A 19,695-nucleotide genomic window follows, 5' to 3' on the forward strand; every position below is an offset into this window, starting at 1 on the left:
CAACCGATTGGCAGGTAGCACATGCCGAATACTGTAAAGTAAGAAGTCTCAACACCAGATTAAAGTCCAACAGGTTTATTTGGTAGCACGAGCTTTCAGAGTGTCACTCCTTCAGGTGACTAAGGAGTTGTGTTCACAAGCAGGGCATATATAGGCACAAACTCAATTTACAAGATAATGGTTGGAATGCAAGTCTTTGCAGGTAACCAAGTCTTACAGGTAGACAATGAGAGTGGAGAGAGGGTTAAACACGGGTTAAAAAGATGTGTATTGACTCCAGCCAGACAATAACCTTACAATACCTTTAAGACTTGATTACCTGTAAAGACTCGCATTCCAACCAATATCTTGTAAATTGAGTTTGTCGTCTATATATGCCCTGTTTGTGAACACAACTCCTCACTCACCTGGTGAAGGAGCAGCGCTCCGAAAGCTTGTGCTACCAAATAAACCTGTTGGACTTGAACCTGGTGTTGAGACTCCTTACTGTGCCCACCCCAGTCCAACGCCAGCATCTCCCCATCACGAATACTGTAAATACAGGGCTCAACAACAATTGCAAAGCACAGCATAGCAAGGAGGAGTATGCTTTCATTTCTAAACAAAGTATTTGTTGCTTGTGTTTTAACAAACAGCCTTACCTGAGTCACCAGGCCATTTAATTGAGTAGACAATTGTCGAAGGCTTTCTGTGGAGGAGACTCCTCTATAGAAGGCAATAAAATAGAACAGTTTTTTTAAAAAAACTAGCCCCAAGCTCTGCCAGTTTAGTGATTTTATTCTGAGTGCTGAGCTACAGTGATCCTGGGTTTGATGCCCATTAGCTGGTCTAAGCTGATCACCAGTCTCAGCATTCCTTCGAGACACAAAAGAGACTGGAAAGGTACAAAAAAAAGCACTGGAATGCTAACAGTTAAACTTTGTCCCTGGTGGTGGGAGCAATTTAAGATGATTAATAATTATTAGCATTTCACTCGCGTGCTTTTTTGTACATTTCCAATTGGGAATTCTGTCTGATTCTTCTTTTCCCAGTCTCTTTGTTTGTCTCTAAGGAAGACAACAGAAGTGGGCAGCTAAGGCTCATCCCTAAACAATGATTATTTGGTCCAAGACCCAGGAGGGAGGCAACATCAATGAACTACAGCCAGCCTGGAATCAATGCCACTCAGAGAGAGAAAAAGGGCGAGCAGAAAGATTCTTCTAACCACATTTTTAAAAAAAACATTCAGGGGATGTGGGCGTCACTGGTTCAGCCTGCATTTATTGCCCATTGCCCTTGAGAAGGTGGTGATGAGCTGCCTTCTTGAACCGCTGCAGTCCACATGGTGTAGCTACACTTAGGTGTACATCAAGGATTCAAATAAACAATCCGAAACCAGGACAGTCACTGGGCTTAATTAGCAAATTGGTTCTGTCAGAATGCAGGGTAAAAGTGCCTAAGCTTTAATATTACATGATGCACTTCTTTGTGGCGCTCAGATTAATCATCTTAAATTGCTCCCACCGCCGGGGACAAAACTTCAACTATTAGCATTTCACTCCAGTGCTTTTTTTGTCTCAAATCCTAATCAGCAGATGACACATCTGAGAAGGACAAAACCCAGAGCCTTATTGTCGGATCCATTATGCATTATTGAAAGTCCGGTGAAAAGGACACTGGTGCTGTGCGGTTCTGCAGAATAATTTGCAATTGGATTGCCCAGTGACACCTGTAGCGGAGATTGACTGGTGAAAGCTGATGTGTGTTCATACCTGCTTTCTTCAGATTGCTTTTCATCTGCTGCCAGGCTCATCTGGAGAGGTTAAAAGAAATTAAAATTCAGATGGTCAAAGAGCAGGTCTCGCACACCACAAGCCAGTTAAAACTATTTTGCCAATTGATGGATTTATTGCTGGATCAACACAGGCGAGTGAGTGAGGGGGCTATGAGTAAATAAAGCGCTGTAGAGAACTCCACTTCATTCAGAGTCATCCAAAGCTGCTGCAAACACAATGGGCACTGCCCATGTTTCAGTTCTCTTGTAGCAAAACTTTGTCTTTTAATCAAGACAAATGATGGGCAACACGGTGGTTAGCACTGCTGCTTCACAGCTCCAGGGACCTGGGTTCGAATCTCAGCTTGGGTCAGTGTGTGTGGAGTTTGCACATTCTCCCCGTGTCTGCGTGGGTTTCCTCCGGGTGCTCTGGTTTCCTCTCGTAGTCCAAAGATGTGCGGGCTAGGTTGATTGGCCATGGTAAATTGCCCCTTAGTGTCCCAGGATGCATAGGTTAGAGGGGTTAGTGGGTAAATATGTAGGGATATGTGGATAGGGCCTGGGTGGGATTGTGGTTGGTGCAGACTCGATGGGCCGAATGGCCTCTTTCTGCACTGTAGGATTCTGATTCAAACGTGCAAGAAAAGTGCACAGCACGTGGTATAAACAAAATTCTGATGCTGAGTGGTTCAATATTACCTCTAAAGTTAAAAACCATTCAGACATGTGACAACAGCATTAAAACGACTTCATATTGAAATGGAGGGAAGATGGATCTGATCAGGATTTGCTGCTACTCTTAAACAAGCAGATTTCTCAAAAGCCAGCTGTTAATAAACAGCATACCGATTCTTACATATGCAGATCTCATTTTAATTCATTGTTATGGACATACAGCAGCACAGTGGCAAGTGCTGCTGCCTCACAGCGCCAGGAACCCGGGTTCGATTCCCGGCTCGGGTCACTTGCTGTGTGAAGTTTGCACATTCTCTCCGTGTCTGCGTGGATTTCTTCCGGTTTCCTCCCACAGTCCAAAGCTGTGCAGATTAGGTGGATTGGCCGTGCTAAATTGTCCCAGCAGGGTAAATACGTGGGGTTACAGGGATAGGGCCTCGGTGGGATTATCATCGGTGCAGGCTTGATGGGCTGAATGGCCTCCCTCTGCACTGCAGGGATTCTATGTGCACATTTACACTAAAAAATGGAATCATCAATACCTAGTAGCAAGCTCTTAAAAAAAAAAAAATAATCAGGTGCCACACAGCATAAAAGCAAACTACAAAACAGAAAAACCATCATGCTGATTTATTTACAAAACACCCAAAGCACAGACCTGGGAGAGGGGCTCATTCTGTATTGAGTGATCAATGTGCTGCGTTATGGTCATTGTATTTGGCAAGTTGCTGTTGGAGGTGTGGAATTGAGCAGACGTGGCATTGTCGATCCTCTGTCCTCTAACAAGACTGTCAACATCATTTTCCAGGGAAGCCTGCCAGAAAAGAGTGTACGTTGGTGATTTGCTGAACTGGAATCAACAGAAAAAAACCCATGTCTAGCTACCCCTAGCAAAATTACTTCAAATTTCAGTGCAGTGAATGCTCTTATAACAAGGGTGGGTTTTTCTGCATTCCTCTCATTTTATAAAGCAAACCCTAAGCTGTATCTTACTGGGTGAATGCACGGATTTTTATTTCAACTGTGGCCCCATCGATAGTCCACGTACAGGTCATCCAAGAAAAACATTCTGGTGGAATGTAACCAAATGAAAGGTATCCATCACACCACAGCATACCTTTTGAGGTACAGTATGAAAAGTGGCTTTATGTTCAAGCCAAGCAGCATGTTTGGGGCCTTTCAGTTTTATAATAAATCCATTCGTAACTGGAGTTGGCTATGGGGTGCCACAAATCAAAAATTACATCAATTAAAAGCAGCATTCAACCACTTTTTTTTAATATATAAAAGTGGCAGGAAAACAGATCATTACTAGCTCCAGGGTATTGTGGCCAAGCAATGATGCATTCAACTCGTCTTCCCAGCGCCCCAACACACCCCACAAAACTATTTGCGCCTCCACTTCTTCCCTAACACCCCTTGAAAGTAGACCACATTCCCACAACAGGAATGTGGAACAGTACCCACCCAATAGACACTGTTCTTCAAGTGACACAATCAAAGATTACCACTGGCAGGTGCCAATCCATAATTGAGGGGAGTTTTATTTGAGTGTTGGGGAAAAAAAACACCTTCAAGCTTAAAAGTCCTAAACAAAAATATACATGTTACGTAGACATGGAAACATAGAAGAAAGGAGCAGGAGGAGGCCATTTGGCCCTTCGAGCCGGCTCCGCCATTACTCAATAGCTGAATCCTGCTTTTTCCCATAACCTTTGATCCCATTCGCTCCAAGTGCTACATCTAGCTGCCGCTTGAATACATTTGTATTGAATGGAGCTGCCTGTAAAAACATTCATGTGGTAGGAAAGTTCTCTCAGTGCGAGATAAAGCATCCTAAGGATGGCTGCAGGATTTCTCTGCATCAGTGCTAATGCACTTCACTTCAACTAAAAATAAACAGCACTACTGATAACAGGCTATAGGATTGCATCACGGATCAGATTCGCACCCACACTACATTCCAAATATTATACAACATTGGTGTCCTGTTCAGTGTCCTGTTCAGTGTGATTCGTGCTCTTTTTCCCACCCAGATACACAATTAAAAGAGTTTGTTTCGGCTGTCAGCACCAAGGATTGGTCCAAGCACTTTATTGATCAGGCTTTAGTAATTCAGCCTCAAGACCAAAGGAACTGTTGGGTCAAAATATTTTTTTAATTAGTTCATGGGGCGTGGCCACTGACGAAGCCGGCATTTTTATTGCCCATCCCCAACTGTCCTCAAAGGGCCACACAGTGGCACAGGTTTCCTCCGGGTGCTCCAGTTTCGTCCCACACTCCAAAGATGTGCAGGTTAGGTGGATTGGTCATGCTAAATTGCCCCTTAGTGTCCAAAGATAGGTGGGTTAGGGGGATTAGCAGGGTATATATGTGGGGTTGCAGGGATAAGGCCTGGGTAGGGTGCTCTGTCAAAGAGTCAGTGTAGACCCGATGGGCCAAATGGCTTCCTTCTGCACTCTGGGGATTCTATGAAGGTGGTGGGGGGCTGTCTTTGTCTTTAACTGCTGCAGTCCCTATGGTGTAGGTACCCGCAGTGCTGTTTCTGAGGGAATCCAAAGGTTTTGAACAGTGAAGGAATGATCAATCTGGAAGGCACTGCCTGAAAGGGTGGCAAAAGCAGATTTAAACTGCTGTTTAAGGGAGGGAGGCAGCAAACGGTAAATTATAGGCCGGTTAGCCTGACTTCGGTCATTGGCAAGATTTTAGAGTCCATTATTAAAGATGAGATCACAGAGTACTTGGAAGTACATGATAAAATAGGACTGAGTCAGCACGGCTTCGTCAAGGGGAGGTCATGTCTGACAAATCTGTTCGAGTTCTTTGAGGAGGTAACAAGGAAGTTAGATAAAGGAGAACCAGTGGACGCGATTTATTTAGATTTCCAGAAGGCCTTTGACAAGGTGCCGCATTGGAAACTATTAACTAAGTTAAGCGCCCATGGTGTGAAGGGTAAGATCCTGGCACAGATAGAGGATTGACTGACTGACTGGCAGAAGGCAGAGAGTGGGGATAAAGCAGTCTTTTTCAGGATGGCAGCCAGTGACTAGTGGTGTGCCTCTGGGGTCGGTGCTGGGGCCACAACTTTTCACAATACACATTAACGATTTGGAAGAAGGAACTGTTGCTAAGTTTGCAAATGATACAAAGATATGTAGAGGGACAGGTAGTATTGAGGAAGCAGGGGGGGGGGGGGCTGCAGAAGGACTTGGACAGGTTAGGAGAGTGGGCAAAGAAGTGGCAGATGGAATACAACGTGGAAAAGAGGTTATGCACTTTGGAAGGAGGAATGGAGGCAGCGACTATTTTCTAAATGGGGAAATGCTTAGGAAATCAGAAGCACAAAGGGACTTGGGAGTCCTTGTTCAAGATTCTCTTAAGGTTAACGTGCAGGTTCAGTCAGCAGTTAGGAAGGCAAACGCAATGTTAGCATTCATGTCGAGAGGGCTAGAATACAAGAGCAGGGATGTACTTCTGAGGCTGTATAAGGCTCTGGTCAGACCCCATTTGAGCAGTTTTGGGCCCCATATCTAAGGAAGGATGTGCTGGTCCTGGGGAGGGTCCAGAGGGGGTTCACAAGAATGATCCCTGGAACGAAGAGCTTGTCGTATGAGGAACGGTTGAGGACTCTAGGTCTGTACTCGTTGGAGTTCAGAAGGAGGAGGGGGGGGATCTTATTGAAACGTACAGGATAGTGCGAGGCCTGGATAGAGTGGACGTGGAGGATGTTTCCACGAGCAGGAAAACCTAGAACCAGAGGGCTAAAGGGACGATCCTTTAAAACAGAGATGAGGAGGAATTTCTTCAGCCAGAGAGTGGTGAATCTGTGGAACTATTTGCCGCATGAGGCTGAGGAGGACAGGTCATTGAGTGTCTTTAAGACAGAGATAGATAGGTTCTTGATAAATAAGAGGATCATGGGTCATGGGGAAAAGACAGGAGAATGGGGATGAGAAAAATATCAGCCACGATTGATGGCGAAGCGGACTCGATGGGCCGAATGGCCTAATTCTGCTCCTAGGTCTTATGGTCTTAATAGCAATTTTCAAAAGAGTTGAATCTCTAGTTGAAATGGGAAGATTGGCAGGGCGATGGGGAAGAGGAAGTGAGCAGTATTAATTCAAAGAACCAAAAGTAAAATTGGTCAAATGAAGCCCCGCCATCACCCCCACATAAAATTACAGCAATAACTAATGTATTTTTTACATAAACCACCCAGCCTAACCAATCCATGGTCCATCCTTAGTCTGAGTGCTGTGCTAGCACTTCAAGATGTAATGTCGGAAGAAAAGGTGTCAGTCAGCTGTTGGCAGTTTTTAAGCATGTTCAGATCCCACTCACACCACAGCACCAACCAATCTGACACTAACTCTGCCTCCGAGGAACTGTTCGATTACCGTGGCATTCAGTAGCTAGGTTGTAAAATTCTGTGGGGAATTACAAAGGGAGTGATGAAACAAGAGCGTGGTCATATTAATCATAGCCTCAAACAAAATAAAAGATGCTTGGAAACCAACTTGTGCCTTACTGCAAGAGGTCTACTCAGCTCATCATGGCAGTGTTACTGTAAACACTATGACACTGGAGAGCGATAATCAAACATACTTCATACACCATGCTCCTTAACCTTTGTTCTCATGATTAACACTGCACAATCCATTATAATTTACTGTGGATCTACAATGTTAAAGGCAAATGCAATAGTACACCAGTTCCTGTGTCATTAAAAAGGAGATCATGGAATCCCTACAGTGCAGAAGGAGGCTATGCGGCCCATCGAGTCGGCACCGACCACAATCCCACCCAGGTCCTATTCCTGTAACCCCACATATTTACCTTGCTAATGCCCTGACACTAGGGTCAACTCAGCATGGCCAATCAACCTAACCCACACATCTTTGGGACTGTGGGAGGAAACCGGAGCACCCGGAGGAAACCCCACGCAGACACGTGGAGAATGTGCAAACTCCGCACAGACAGTGACCCGAGGCCGGAATTGAACCAGGTTCCCTGGCGCTGTGAGGCATGATGTGGAGATGCCGGCATTGGACTGGGGTGAACACAGTAAGAAGTCTTACAACACCAGGTTAAAGTCCAACAGGTTTATTTGGTAGCAAATACCATAAGCTTTCGGAGCGCTGCTCCTTCGTCAGATGGAGTGGAAATGCAGCAGTGCTAACCACTGTGCCATCATGCTGCCCCAAATCCTATCCTAATCAATTCAAACAAGTTTCCCCTCAACTTTCCTGCTTCCAAATGCAGAAAGGGTTTTTGTGCCTTGGCATTGTTGCAGCAATATATCCATATCCTTGATGGCTGCACTGGTCATAGAAATTATTTGGCGAACCGAAGTACAACATCCACAGAGAGCTTTCCTGCATTTTATACCACAAACAGAATGTGAACAGCCATTCTGGGTTATTTTGACTGCCCTAACAAGCCTTGTACCTTTACAGTGCCAATAAACAAATATAACCTTCTACCTACTTTCTCCCACTCGCCCTCTTCACAATGCAAACTATTCCCAAACAACACAGGACAAGGTCACGTGGCTCGCTATCCACTTAGTCTCCATTTCCTCGTTCTGAAATTTTTTTCCCCCCTTTTCAAATATTTAACCACTTCCCTTTTAAAGAACTTCATGAACTCTGGCTCCACCATAGCTGCCGGTAATGGATTGGTCCAACAAACACTTTTGCATGAAAAAGAAGTGATTTCCTTATCTTAACTTCTTGTTGGCCTTAAATCTTTGCCCTCTAATTAACTCAACAGTTTTTGACATTTACTTGCCTCAAGAAAATGCAATCATTTTGAACGGGTCTACCAGTCTCCTCTTAATGCTCTCTGCACTCATGAAAATATCGTCCCTTTTTACTTTAATCTCTCCAAATTTATTCATCCTTAGTGTCACCCGAGCAACCCTCTTATTTCCTTCTTTGACTCGATGGCAATTCTGCCCGGTTATGCTTCTGTGATTGGGAATTTCTCTGCATTAGAGCGCTATAGAATTAACTTGCAATTCTTTAACAGCTAATTATTGTCAAAAATCATTAACTTTTAAAATCCAGCTGAACAGATAAGATTAAGGGCGAAGGAAAATTATTAAGTACTGCCAACACAGCTGATAACACCAAACTAGCTTCAATTATTCCAAAAGACAGAGATAAGCCAAGCACCTAACAAAATGTTGAAATTCCTCAAATACTGCGATGCCTCTTCTCTCTGGGCTATTCCACTTCCAGCACATTTTAATTAGAAGGTGTTACAAACAAATCATTAATGTTGATGCTAAAAAGGCCAAGATTTTTTTAATCTAGTAAAAAATTAACACTTGTAACAGAAGCAATGTTGAATTTTGTGCTAAGACCATAAGACATAGGAGCAGAATTAGGCCACTCGGCCCATCGAGTCTGCTCCGCCATTCGATCATGGCTGATATTTTTATCATCCCCATTCTCCTGCCTTTTCCCCATAACCCCTGATCCCCTTAGTAACCAAGAACCTATCTCTGTCTTAAAGGCACTCAATGACCTGGTCTCCACAGCCTTCTGCGGCAAAGAGTTCCACAGATTCACCACTCTCTGGCTGAAGAAATTCCTCCTCATCGCTGTTTTAAAGGATTGTCCCTTTAGCCTGAGGTTGCGCCCACTTCTCAATCTGAGCTGTGTTGGGCGGACGAGTACCGAGCAGAACTATTGCATCTCCCAATCAGGGGTAGAGGTGGAAAATCAGAGGGATAGCTACAGTGGACAGTCAGTTAGGACGGAAGACCTGAGAAGAATCCAAGTTACCATGCTTTATGCTCTGGGTTCCAGGCTAGGCAGAGGAAGGAGGTGCTAAAACCCACCCAAAAAAAAAGGAAACTTTCAATATACGTGTGCAAAACAAAAACTAATTAGATAGTTCTTTCAAGGAATCAGCACGATAGTCTGATAGAATCTCACAGCACAGGAGGAGACCATGATTCATCAGCACCACTGTTGCACTCCACATTGAATAAAGAGCAACTTCACACACTGAACAATACACCAGTGGAGAAAACAGACCAAATGCACACAGAAGCAACACCAGCTTCAGAACATAAAGTTACAACTCACAACAAAGGGATGTAAAAACCTTGCTTAAAGTTTGAATGAAAGCAAGCAGGCAGAAGCAACATCAGAAATCACCAAGTAAGCAAATTTCTCTCCCCGTCTCCCAATTATCCACTCTCAACCACACACACACACACAAAAAATGGCATGCATTGCTAGCAAGTCAGCCAAACAAATAGGTTACCCGTCCAAAGCCACCTCACCTTCAGCCTGTCCAATGAAGGCAGTTTTACCCCATTGGATTTACTGCGGTCTGCCACCAGCACCTTCAGAATGTTCTGCAAGGGCATCTGAACAGTAGTAAAGAGACAGGGATAACTCAGAGAAAAGGGAAGAGGATGAAATGATAGTGTCCAGCAAACAAACTAAAACCAAGATTAAATGAAACAAGTGACACACTTTATAATCTTACTTTCCTGCAATCTGATGGACAGGAACCATCAGTTTTGTTTAACGATATGAAAAATATACTGAAGGCATTTATTTAACTTTTATAAATCTGATTTCAAAAAGGCAAGATAGAGCGAGGAGCATTGTTAACTCCCCACTTGCTGAGCAGAAGCGATGTCTCAGATCATCCAAATTTACCAAACACGTACCCAATGGTTCAGAACCTAGAAAACACCCCAACCCTATAAAGGGGTTAAACGCGCCAAGTTTACTACATTAGTACAGTAACCATGTTGTACCATTTTTATTGCAAAGAGTTGCCATTGCTCAAAATAAATAACAAACTTTGGTCTCCAAAGATTCTGTAACAAAAATGTCGATAAATATTTGTCAATCTGAGTGGGTCTTCAAATTTAATGGCCCATGTTGTAGTGCAGTTTTGTCTGCTCTCTTATCAAAGCCATTTTAAAACCAGCAAACACAATCCGAGCTGCGATCTTTGCAGCTACGACGCTTCCTTGGGGCACACAAGCCAGAAGAAAACATCCCGAAGCAGCGAAATCCACTTCTGTTCAATAAAAACATAACAGATGGCAGTAATACTTCTGAAGGTGTGAGCTTCTATTTTGCCAGCAAGCTCTCACTTGAGAGACAAGTCAAATACTTCAGACTTCAAAAGCTGGATCAACTCAGCACACTGGAAAGTTTGGTTGGGGTCTCCGCAAACTGTGCCAAGTGCCTATTATATGTTCCTTGCTAATTTTAAGCCACACTGTCTGCTTTCGAGTTTGGCTCCACTCGAATAGAAAACATTTGATGTCGGCTTATTGCCTATGCAAGTTTAAACAATACTTGCAAACAAACCTGGGAGTTAACCTCTTCTTTCCAACACAAGGTGAAAGGTAACTATGGGTAATTACTTGCCTATTTGATAATTTAGTTATTTAAATAAAATACTCCCACAGTGACTTGTTTACTTTTGGGCAATGCTGTTCTTTCTGATTGTGTTCACGGAACAGAAAAAGAGACTCTGCTTCAAAATCAGTCTCAAAAATCTGATCTGGGAACATATCTTTCACTTCGACCCACTGAACATAATGAATACAATATTCAGCCTGAACTAATCCTGCAAGAAAACGAAAGCTGTATGATAGATTCTGGGTGATAATCCCCTAAAAGATATCACCCCATCACGTGTGCCACACACATACAAGCTGCAAAAAAAAACACACGGACATCGGCTGGCTGGGTGTGATTTCAACAGATTACTTACGAAGTCCGAACCTTTTGTACATTATTTTACAAAATTCATTGCTTCCCATATTGATGCAGAACTTCTGATACTCCATGCACAAAAGCCAAGCGCCTCACATAGCCTCATTTACAGGCTTCTCTGTTGGCTCCCAGAAATTAAAACTAAAATGACCGGAAGCCAAGAACTCAATGAACAAGCACCCATCAGAGATGATTCTTCTCACATTTAACCTACAGGGTTCAGTGAGTTGAGGGAAAGGGGGGGGGGGGTGAGAGCAGCTGAGCTAGAAGCAATACACCTGTCATTCACTAGTCTTACTTAGCCAGAGGTTAGCCATGGGACAGTGGATAGGCCATAACTGCCTTCAGTAGCTTTGGTTGAAGGAAAGGGAAGAGGAAAAAAATTGGCCAGGCCTCCCGCTCCTTAAGGCTACCCTGCTGGAACTATCATGTGTGAAAGGCAGGCGAAGGCACAATCAGGTTCCACTTTCCTCATATCCCTCTCCACCCTGCCAAAATCAAACGAGATACCAACAGTGACCATCAAGGCCCACAAATTGAAGAACAGCTATTTGAACCAAATACCAGAAGGTGAAGGGCAGCTCGGTACTGTACTCCAGTACAAGGTCAACACAAACCGGCAAGCAGGGGAGAAAAGTGGCAAGAGAAGTTAATATTTTTTTTTAAAAGAGTGCTGTTTCACACCTAAAAATCTCAAATTTGTACTGCAACGGAGAGTTTTTTTTGGCACATTGAATTTTAATTATAGCCAATGTCGTTGCTTAACCAGCTTTAAGGCAAGTCCAGAAGCCCCATCCAATTTTGTTTTTCCATTACATTACAAATACAATATGCAAAAATGTACATTTCCAGCACAATCTACTTGTTACACTGTTGTTCTATTCAATGGCACTTGTGTAATCTCCAGGGTTAGATGTTAATACCCATTCATAGTCGACAGCAGAAAAATCTCATCCGCCAACCCAAGTTCTTTCACCTCAGACAAGTTGATGGGGGTGGGGCGACAGAAATGAAGAATTTTAGCCAGCCTTGGGGCGTCAGGCAAGTCAGATACCGGCCTGGAATTACTGCTGCAGCTGCAAACCTCTATTCATAACCTTACAACAAGGAAGTCCTGCATTTTAGAGAGCAGAAAATGTGACCGCATAAAGAGAGAGGCTGAATTTATTTAACAAACCACCCATTTTATCTTTTATCAGCATAATTGCTATCCTCACTGAAGTGAGAGAGCATTTAATTATCCAATTAATGCCTAACAAACTCCAATGGATACTAGGTTTCTACGTTTTATGTGGGTACCGGGAGATTGGGACATTGCAATGCACTTGCGTTCAGTCTCCAACGTTCAATCTATCCTGATTCGCGTAGAGGAAAATATGACAAAGACGGGAGATTTATACAAAAGCAAAATCAAACAGCATCAGCCACATGATTCATTAGTGCAAGTTACAGCACTGAATGCATAAATGATTTATTTTCCAAAAACATCTAATGCATATTTAATCAATCATTCATGAATCACTTCCACAAATGGCTCTACTGATAAAGGTATTGTAATACCGAACCATCGAGGGAAATGCTCCCAGGTTCAACTCCCATTCGGCACCGAATTAGCGGCTCTCAGTCGATTTGCAATAGGGACCCTATCATTAGCCTGCAATTGGAAGGAACTGCTGACAAATTGTGTACAGTTCTGGTCACCCTATTATAGAAAGGATATTATTAAATTAGAAAGAGTGCAGAAAAGATTTACTAGGATGCTACCGGGACTTGATGTTTTGAGTTATAAGCAGAGGCTGGATAGACTGGGACTTTTTTCCCTGGAGCGTTGGAGGCTGAGGGGCGGCCTTATAGAGGTCTATAAAATAATGAGGGGCATAGATCAACTAGATAGTCAATATCTTTTCCCAAAGGTAGGGGAGTCTAAAACTAAAGGGCATAGGTTTAAGGTGAGAGGAGAGAGATACAAAAGGGTCCAGAGGGGCAATCGTTTTACACAGAGGGTGCTGAGTGTCTGGAACGAGCTGCCAGAGGTAGTAGTAGAGGCCGGTACAATTCTGTCTTTTAAAAAGCGTTTAGACAGTTACATGGGTATAGAGGGATATGGGCCAAGCTTGGTGGTTGGACAAGTTGGGCCAAAGGGTCTGTTTCCATTCCTCTATGACTCTGTCAATTTTGGGATCCCACACCTACCTCAAAGCTACAATGTTCACTATAAAAAAGACCATTTAGCAGAATGACAAGTTAGTGTTTTTAAAAAGGGAAAAGTTGGAAAGATATAGTTTGGAAAAAAAATAGAATGTATTCAATAAATGATTTATTCTTCGAGTGTTTGCAGCATTTTCAGAAGGGCTTACCAGTGGAGGTAGTGTGGAACAACAGGCAAGGCCATCTTACATGAAGACAGTCAAGCAACTCAAATTCATGTTAAAACAGTACACCTCGGGAGCATGTGGTCTAAAACCAAATCACACGTGGCAGCGGCAAAAACAGTTTTTAAAAACAGGAGCGGCTTCACAAAAGGGTAGGAAAGGAACCCAAACCAGAATGCAAATCATTTGGAAAAATCTATCAACAATGTACATGCTGTCAGAATGAATGTGACAACAAGCTGAAGATCAACAACAAAAGCAGAAAATGCTGGAAAACCTCAGCAGGTCTGACAGCATCTGTGGAGCGAGAACAAAGCTAACGTTGACTCTGGATCCAGACTCGAAACGTTGGCTCTATTCTCTTTTTCCACAGATACTGTCAGGGCTGCTGAGACTTTCTAGCATTTTCTGCTTCAGATTCCAGCATTCACAGTATTTTGCTTTCAACCAAGCTGAGGATTAGGATTCGCATTTTGTGCGAAACAAGGAAGTTAAGGTCACTGTGCAATACTTTGGGGCGGGGAAAGAAAAAGCAGTAAAAGTGTAATGATGGAACTCAGAAAATTAGAACTCCATCTGTGGCATTGTATATCCAGAAGAATTTACCTCACAAATTTCGCTGTTATGCTCTACGGAAGTTGCTGCTGTTTCGGATCCATCATTTGTTGTCTTCTTCTTGGCTCCTGAAGAGGCTGGAGTCACTTTTTTCTGCTGGTATTCCTTCAACTTTTAAAAAGGGAAAACATTCTTTAACATATCGAAATGGTATAGTTTTCAACAGGTCAGTTCTGCTCGGGAAATGATTGAACCATATAGTTCTTTTTAAAATGGAAAAGTGTTAACTCAAATATTAATTTTCACTTAATTTAGTTTTTCCCAACCTAACAGAGTCTGAAGGCCATCACTCCACTACAAATGTTTCCAACAAGGCATTCATCACAAGGGAAAGCTCAAGTTTGGGTACACAAGTGCACCACATTTAATAAAAGCATCGTAATAATAGACCTAATGTACTATTCCGACATTTCCAACAGCTGCCATCTCAGGATTACAAATCACTCATCCACCGGCACTAAGGTCACTCTTGCGTTACAAAATGTAGGCAGCTGCTGGCAATCTCATTCTCTGATTGTCCCTCTCAGTACAAGAATATGGCTCAAAGAATAAAATCAAAAAGTTGTTATTTCGATTGAGAATAGCCATTCTGTGGCACAAGATTCAAAGCAGCCACTCCAATTTCTTATTATCAATAGACCTTTCGATACTTAAAAAGAGGATGCACCACCTTTGTTGATGAAGTATATTATACTTGTCAGTTAATCAAATGTTCATTTTCCTGCTATTTCTAGATTCTAAAACAGGGCCTTGGCTGAGCATGATCCTTAAAATGGCCGAACAAGTTTGTTGGTAACCCCAAAACAAAAGAAATCACTTTACAGTATCAGGAAAGCTCACACCTCGGTATCCGAGGAGCCACTAACGATCAGACGGGGACTGCACGGCCCAACTTCAGAGAGAGCTATACAAAGTCCATTTTTGCATTTGATAACCCAGCGGAAGGTCTGCTAAGCCAAGAAAGGCCCCTCAAACATACCTTTCAAATCATAATGGCTGGGGCGTTTAGCCGTCTTTGAGATCCTGCCGATTTCCAGAAGATGGATACACGTCCTTTGTTGAAGGCCTGATGGCGATGTTGGGGGTCATGTGACCTAGGCCTCTGGCTTGTAGGACAATATATTTGTGGGCGGCACAGTGGTTAGCAATGCTGCCGCAGTGCCAGGGTTGATTCCTGGCATGGATCACTGTCTGTGCAGAGTCTGCATATTCTCCCCACGTCCGCGTGGGTTTCCTCAAGGTGCTCCGGTTTTCATCCCATAGTCCGAAAGATGTGCTGGTTAGGTGCATTGGCCATGCTAAATTCCCCCTCAGCGCACCCAAACAGGTGCTGGAGTGTGGCGACTAGGGGATTTTCACAGCCTTCTTGTGACACTGATAAATAAAACTTAAGTATTATTGCCTTGCTGAACGGTACAGTTCAGTCTGTTCTTTAACATCCAACTAACAGGCCACACAGTAAGGAGTTCTGTCCAAGTTGAACATTGGGCTTATCTGCACTGACTCTGTTGGAACTTCTCTGCTATCACCTACAAGAGGGGTTCATCTCTGCAGATCCTGTGAAGTGAATGCCACTGAAAAAATGAATTCTATAACATCAGCTTTCAGCTTGCTGACTTCCCTGGAAGAATACCTCACTGGAACTGTGGACTCTGGAACTCACTTGAGCCAATATTTGTTTCCTGTGTTCTTTGTACAGTAAAGCCTTTTTTTCTCTATCCCTCTTTAGCATCCGAGTGTGGAGGTGATGCTGCAAACCCTTCTTCCAGTGGTTTGAGTGCACACAGATAAACTAGCCCTTTGACACCATCCTACCTCGAGTTTGTTGTGGGTTATTAATAGAGACTTGGATCACAGAAAACAAAAGGGTTTGCAAAAATATGGCACTGTTTATCAAGAGGAAAACAAATCAAAACACTTCTGTTTATGAACAAGTGGAGAGAGGAGAAATTAGCGCTGTTTAAATATACTCCTCACCTTCATGTTCAAAGCATCAATTTTCAAAGATAACTAACTCATTAAGACGTGAATTGTGGAGCGATGCAGACACTGTACTATGTTATGCCTCCACTACCCACCATGAAAACAGATGATTTAAAGTTTACCAGCTGTTGTTGTCCAATCTGTTTGTCAGGAGTTTACAGTATTATAGGTGACAATCCCACTATTGCGATGATCCAATACCAGGGGCACAAGATAAAGAGCTGATTCAAAGAACAGGCGCACACTGCAGCCAGGGATTCATCGGCATGTGTGGAATCTGGGAGGGTTTTTTAAAATTAAAACAAAGCTGTTGGATTTCCTTGCATCAGCCAATGAAATAGATACCAACACTGATAACACTCCCGATACTGTGCAAAAGCTAAGGGAAACCTGTCCTGACGACTGAGATACTCCGAAAATGGCAAAGAAAAAAGTGAAGCAGTAACACACTGAAAAACACAAATAACTATTTAGAAAGAACAAACTTGCATTTAAACTCTGCCTGTCGCAGCCTCCAAGTCCGTTACCCACATTGGGGGCAGGGAGGGGGGAGGAGAGAGATTAGCTGATCATTATCTCATTGTTGTTTGTGGGAGTTTGCTCTGTGTAAAATTGGCTGCAGCATTTCCTACATTAGTGACCACACTTAAACATTAGCTGTCCTGAAGTCTTTTGTTACAATGAATCACTTTTGAAGCACATTTCACTGTTGTTTTGTACATGAAAGTGGCAGCCAGTTTGTACACAAGATGCCACAAACAGGAAATCTCCTCTTGATAATGTTGCACGCAATTAAACCTTAACCTCAAGTCAATTGTGTATGCCATACGTGAAGACACAGCTAGTTTTTAAGACTCTCCAAAATCAATACAAGTTTGTCTTATTTGTTTGCCTTGTATGGAATATACCAACTTCCTACGAGTCATGCAATGTAAACAGAGACTGATAACAGCCAGTAGGAATAGAACTATCCCTCGAGTTCAATAGGTTAAAGCCAACCAGCTGCCTTGCAGAGAGTAACACTCCTATTACCTGCTTACACAGGAGCACTGACTAGAATAATTATCCACTTAATCAGGTAGGTCATCTCCAAGGGATGATGTGGAGATGCCGGCGCTGGACTGGGGTAAGCACATCTCCAAGGGAGCCAGGGTGGTGAAGCCTGAGGTCATGCAAATTTTCCTGGCTGAGGGATTCTCCTGCAGAAAACAAACTCCATCCCAATCTCCTCCTCATCCGGTGTATAGCCTTCGAGTCACTTTGACCCCCAGAAACCCACTCCTCCCAGGAGGCCAGTCACTGGACTATCATTAGACAACACAGGAGCACAGGTTCATTCTTGCACCAGCTCCCACAAATGAACTTAAATCTACTTTGGTGCACTTGAACCCCCCCCTCCCCCCCATACAAAAAAAAAATTCAATCATTCTACTTCATCGCTTGACATTTTACTGCACTCTAAATTTAAATCCCAGCCAGATGCACAACTATTGATGTCAGATCAAACATTTGCAAGCAAAATGGTGTTCTTGGATTTTGCCATGGGGGAAACTAATCCCCAGCATCAGGGAAGTTGAGCTCCTCCATGGTCAAGGAGTGCAGGTTGGGGGGATTAGTCATGCTAAATCACCCCTTGGTTTTGATTTATTATTTTCACATGTATTACTACAATGAAAAGTATTATTTCTTGCACACCATACAGACAAAGTATACCGTTCATATAAAAGGAAAGGAGAGAGTGCAGAATGTAGTGTTACAATCATTAGCTAAGGTGTAGAGAAAGATCAACTTAAAGCAAGGTAGGTCCATTCAAAAGTCTGATGGCAGCCAGGAAGAAGCTGTTCTTGAGTCGGTTGGTAAGGGATCTCAGATTTTTGTATCTTTTTCCCGACAGAAGGTGGTGGAAGAGAGTTTGTCCAGGGTGCATGGGGTCCTTGATTATGCTGGCTGCTTTTCCGAGACAGCAGGAAGTGTAGATGGAGTCAATGGATGGGAGGCTGGTTTGCGTGATGGACTGGGCCACGTTCAAACGCTTTTGTAGTTTCTTGCGATCTTGGTGTCCCAAGATGTGTAGGTTAGGTGGAGTGGCTATGCTAAATGTGTGGGGTTACAGGGACAGGGCAGGGGGTGGGACAGGGCAGGGGGTGGGGCAGGGCAGGGGGTGGGGTGGGGTGGGGTGGGGTGGGGTGGGGTGGGGTGGGGCGGGGCAGGGGGCGGGGCAGGGGGCGGGGCAGGGGGCGGGGCAGGGGGTGGGGCAGACTCAATGGGCCGAATGGCTTCCTTCTGCAGTGCAGGGATTTTGATGATGATTCTATTCTGGGATTCTATGATCCTCGAGTCACCTCTGAAGTCCTCAAGCATTACCCAAGGTCTGGGCTCAGTCCAATTCGCAGAGTAGAGGCCAAGACTGAATAATGCAAGAAGCTGTGAACTCAATGGCCTCCCTGATCTGTCAAGGAGCAGGGGGAAAGTTTTAGATCACCAGGCAGGGGACCCTGAGCTCCCATTCCCTCCCAGGACTAAGGTGACTCCCTACCTGACACTTTAAACAGGAGCTGATTGTTTGTCAGGAGCTTTGGGACGTCCTGAGGCGGCTGGAAAAGGGGGGAGGGGCTGTTGCCAACCTGCCTGACAGAGGCCCCCAGGAGAGGGTTCACCCACCGTCCCGGTTTCAACCCCCTCCACCCCGCCCCTTTGCAGCGAGAAGGCCGCAGAGTCCTCGGACTCGCCTCAGTCCCTCCCAGCCCCGAGGGTGCCAGGCGGCGGACACCCGGCCGCTGGAGAGAAGGGGAGACTTCCCCGCACACTCTGCCTCGGGGAAGGGGGGGCTCCGATCCTTTTGCCCCACCCGCCTCGGCTTGCCTGTCGCCCCTTCTCCCTCTGCCTCACCTTCTTCTTGGCGGCCGCCAGCTTGGCCCGTCTGCTCCCGTCAGCCATGGTATCCGGGCCCGCACACGTCACCAGGCAGCTGGCGGACTCCTCCAGTATCCCGGCGTGCACCCGGCAGCGGCGGCGTCCTGACGTCAGATATACTTTATTACGTCACGGCGCAAGGGGCGAGACTGTGCCTCTGATGTCACCGACACTGCTATAAAGCAACATTGAGTATCAACATAGCACAGGTAGTAATAAACCAGGGGAATCAATATAACACAGGTAGTAATAAACCAGGGGAATCAATATAACACAGGTAGTAATAAACCAGGGGAATCAATATAACACAGGTAGTAATAAACCAGAGGAATCAATATAACACAGGTAGTAATAAACCAGGGGAATCAATATAACACAGGTAGTAATAAACCAGAGGAATCAATATAACACAGGTAGTAATAAACCAGGGGAATCAATATAACACAGGTACTAATAAACTGAACTAGTAATTGTTAAACTAATAAACTAGGGGGATAAGACAGTCCCAAATAAGTAGAATAATAAAATAAAGTATAAACTGAAGGCGTGTTGTGGGGTTTTTCAGAGACTTAGTAATGCTGAAACTTCAGCTAATACAAAGACTTGCAAATTCAGTATCCTCGTT

The 19,695-nt window shown here is 44.0% G+C and overlaps 1 protein-coding gene across 4 annotated transcripts in view; it reads right to left on the minus strand.

Moving 5' to 3' along the window:
- The window catches only part of golga2 (golgin A2), a 93,240-nt gene extending 74,099 nt beyond the window's left edge, over nucleotides 1-19,141 (minus strand). For 2 of the 4 annotated variants that reach the window (XM_078226282.1, XM_078226281.1), the window contains exons 1-6: nucleotides 19,047-19,141; nucleotides 14,166-14,285; nucleotides 9,726-9,812; nucleotides 3,087-3,242; nucleotides 1,752-1,792; nucleotides 642-705 (exon numbers count right to left, since the gene is read on the minus strand). In XM_078226282.1, the coding sequence (XP_078082408.1) occupies nucleotides 642-705; nucleotides 1,752-1,792; nucleotides 3,087-3,242; nucleotides 9,726-9,812; nucleotides 14,166-14,285; nucleotides 19,047-19,094 (516 nt within the window). In that variant the 5' untranslated portion in view covers nucleotides 19,095-19,141. The remainder of the gene's footprint in view (nucleotides 1-641; nucleotides 706-1,751; nucleotides 1,793-3,086; nucleotides 3,243-9,725; nucleotides 9,813-14,165; nucleotides 14,286-19,046) is intronic. The other 2 variants (XM_078226283.1, XM_078226284.1) reach the window with 2 other exon arrangements.
- Nucleotides 19,142-19,695: the final 554 nt, after the last annotated feature.

Source organism: Mustelus asterias, chromosome 13, assembly GCF_964213995.1.
Source record: "Mustelus asterias chromosome 13, sMusAst1.hap1.1, whole genome shotgun sequence".
Lineage (NCBI taxonomy): Eukaryota > Metazoa > Chordata > Chondrichthyes > Carcharhiniformes > Triakidae > Mustelus > Mustelus asterias.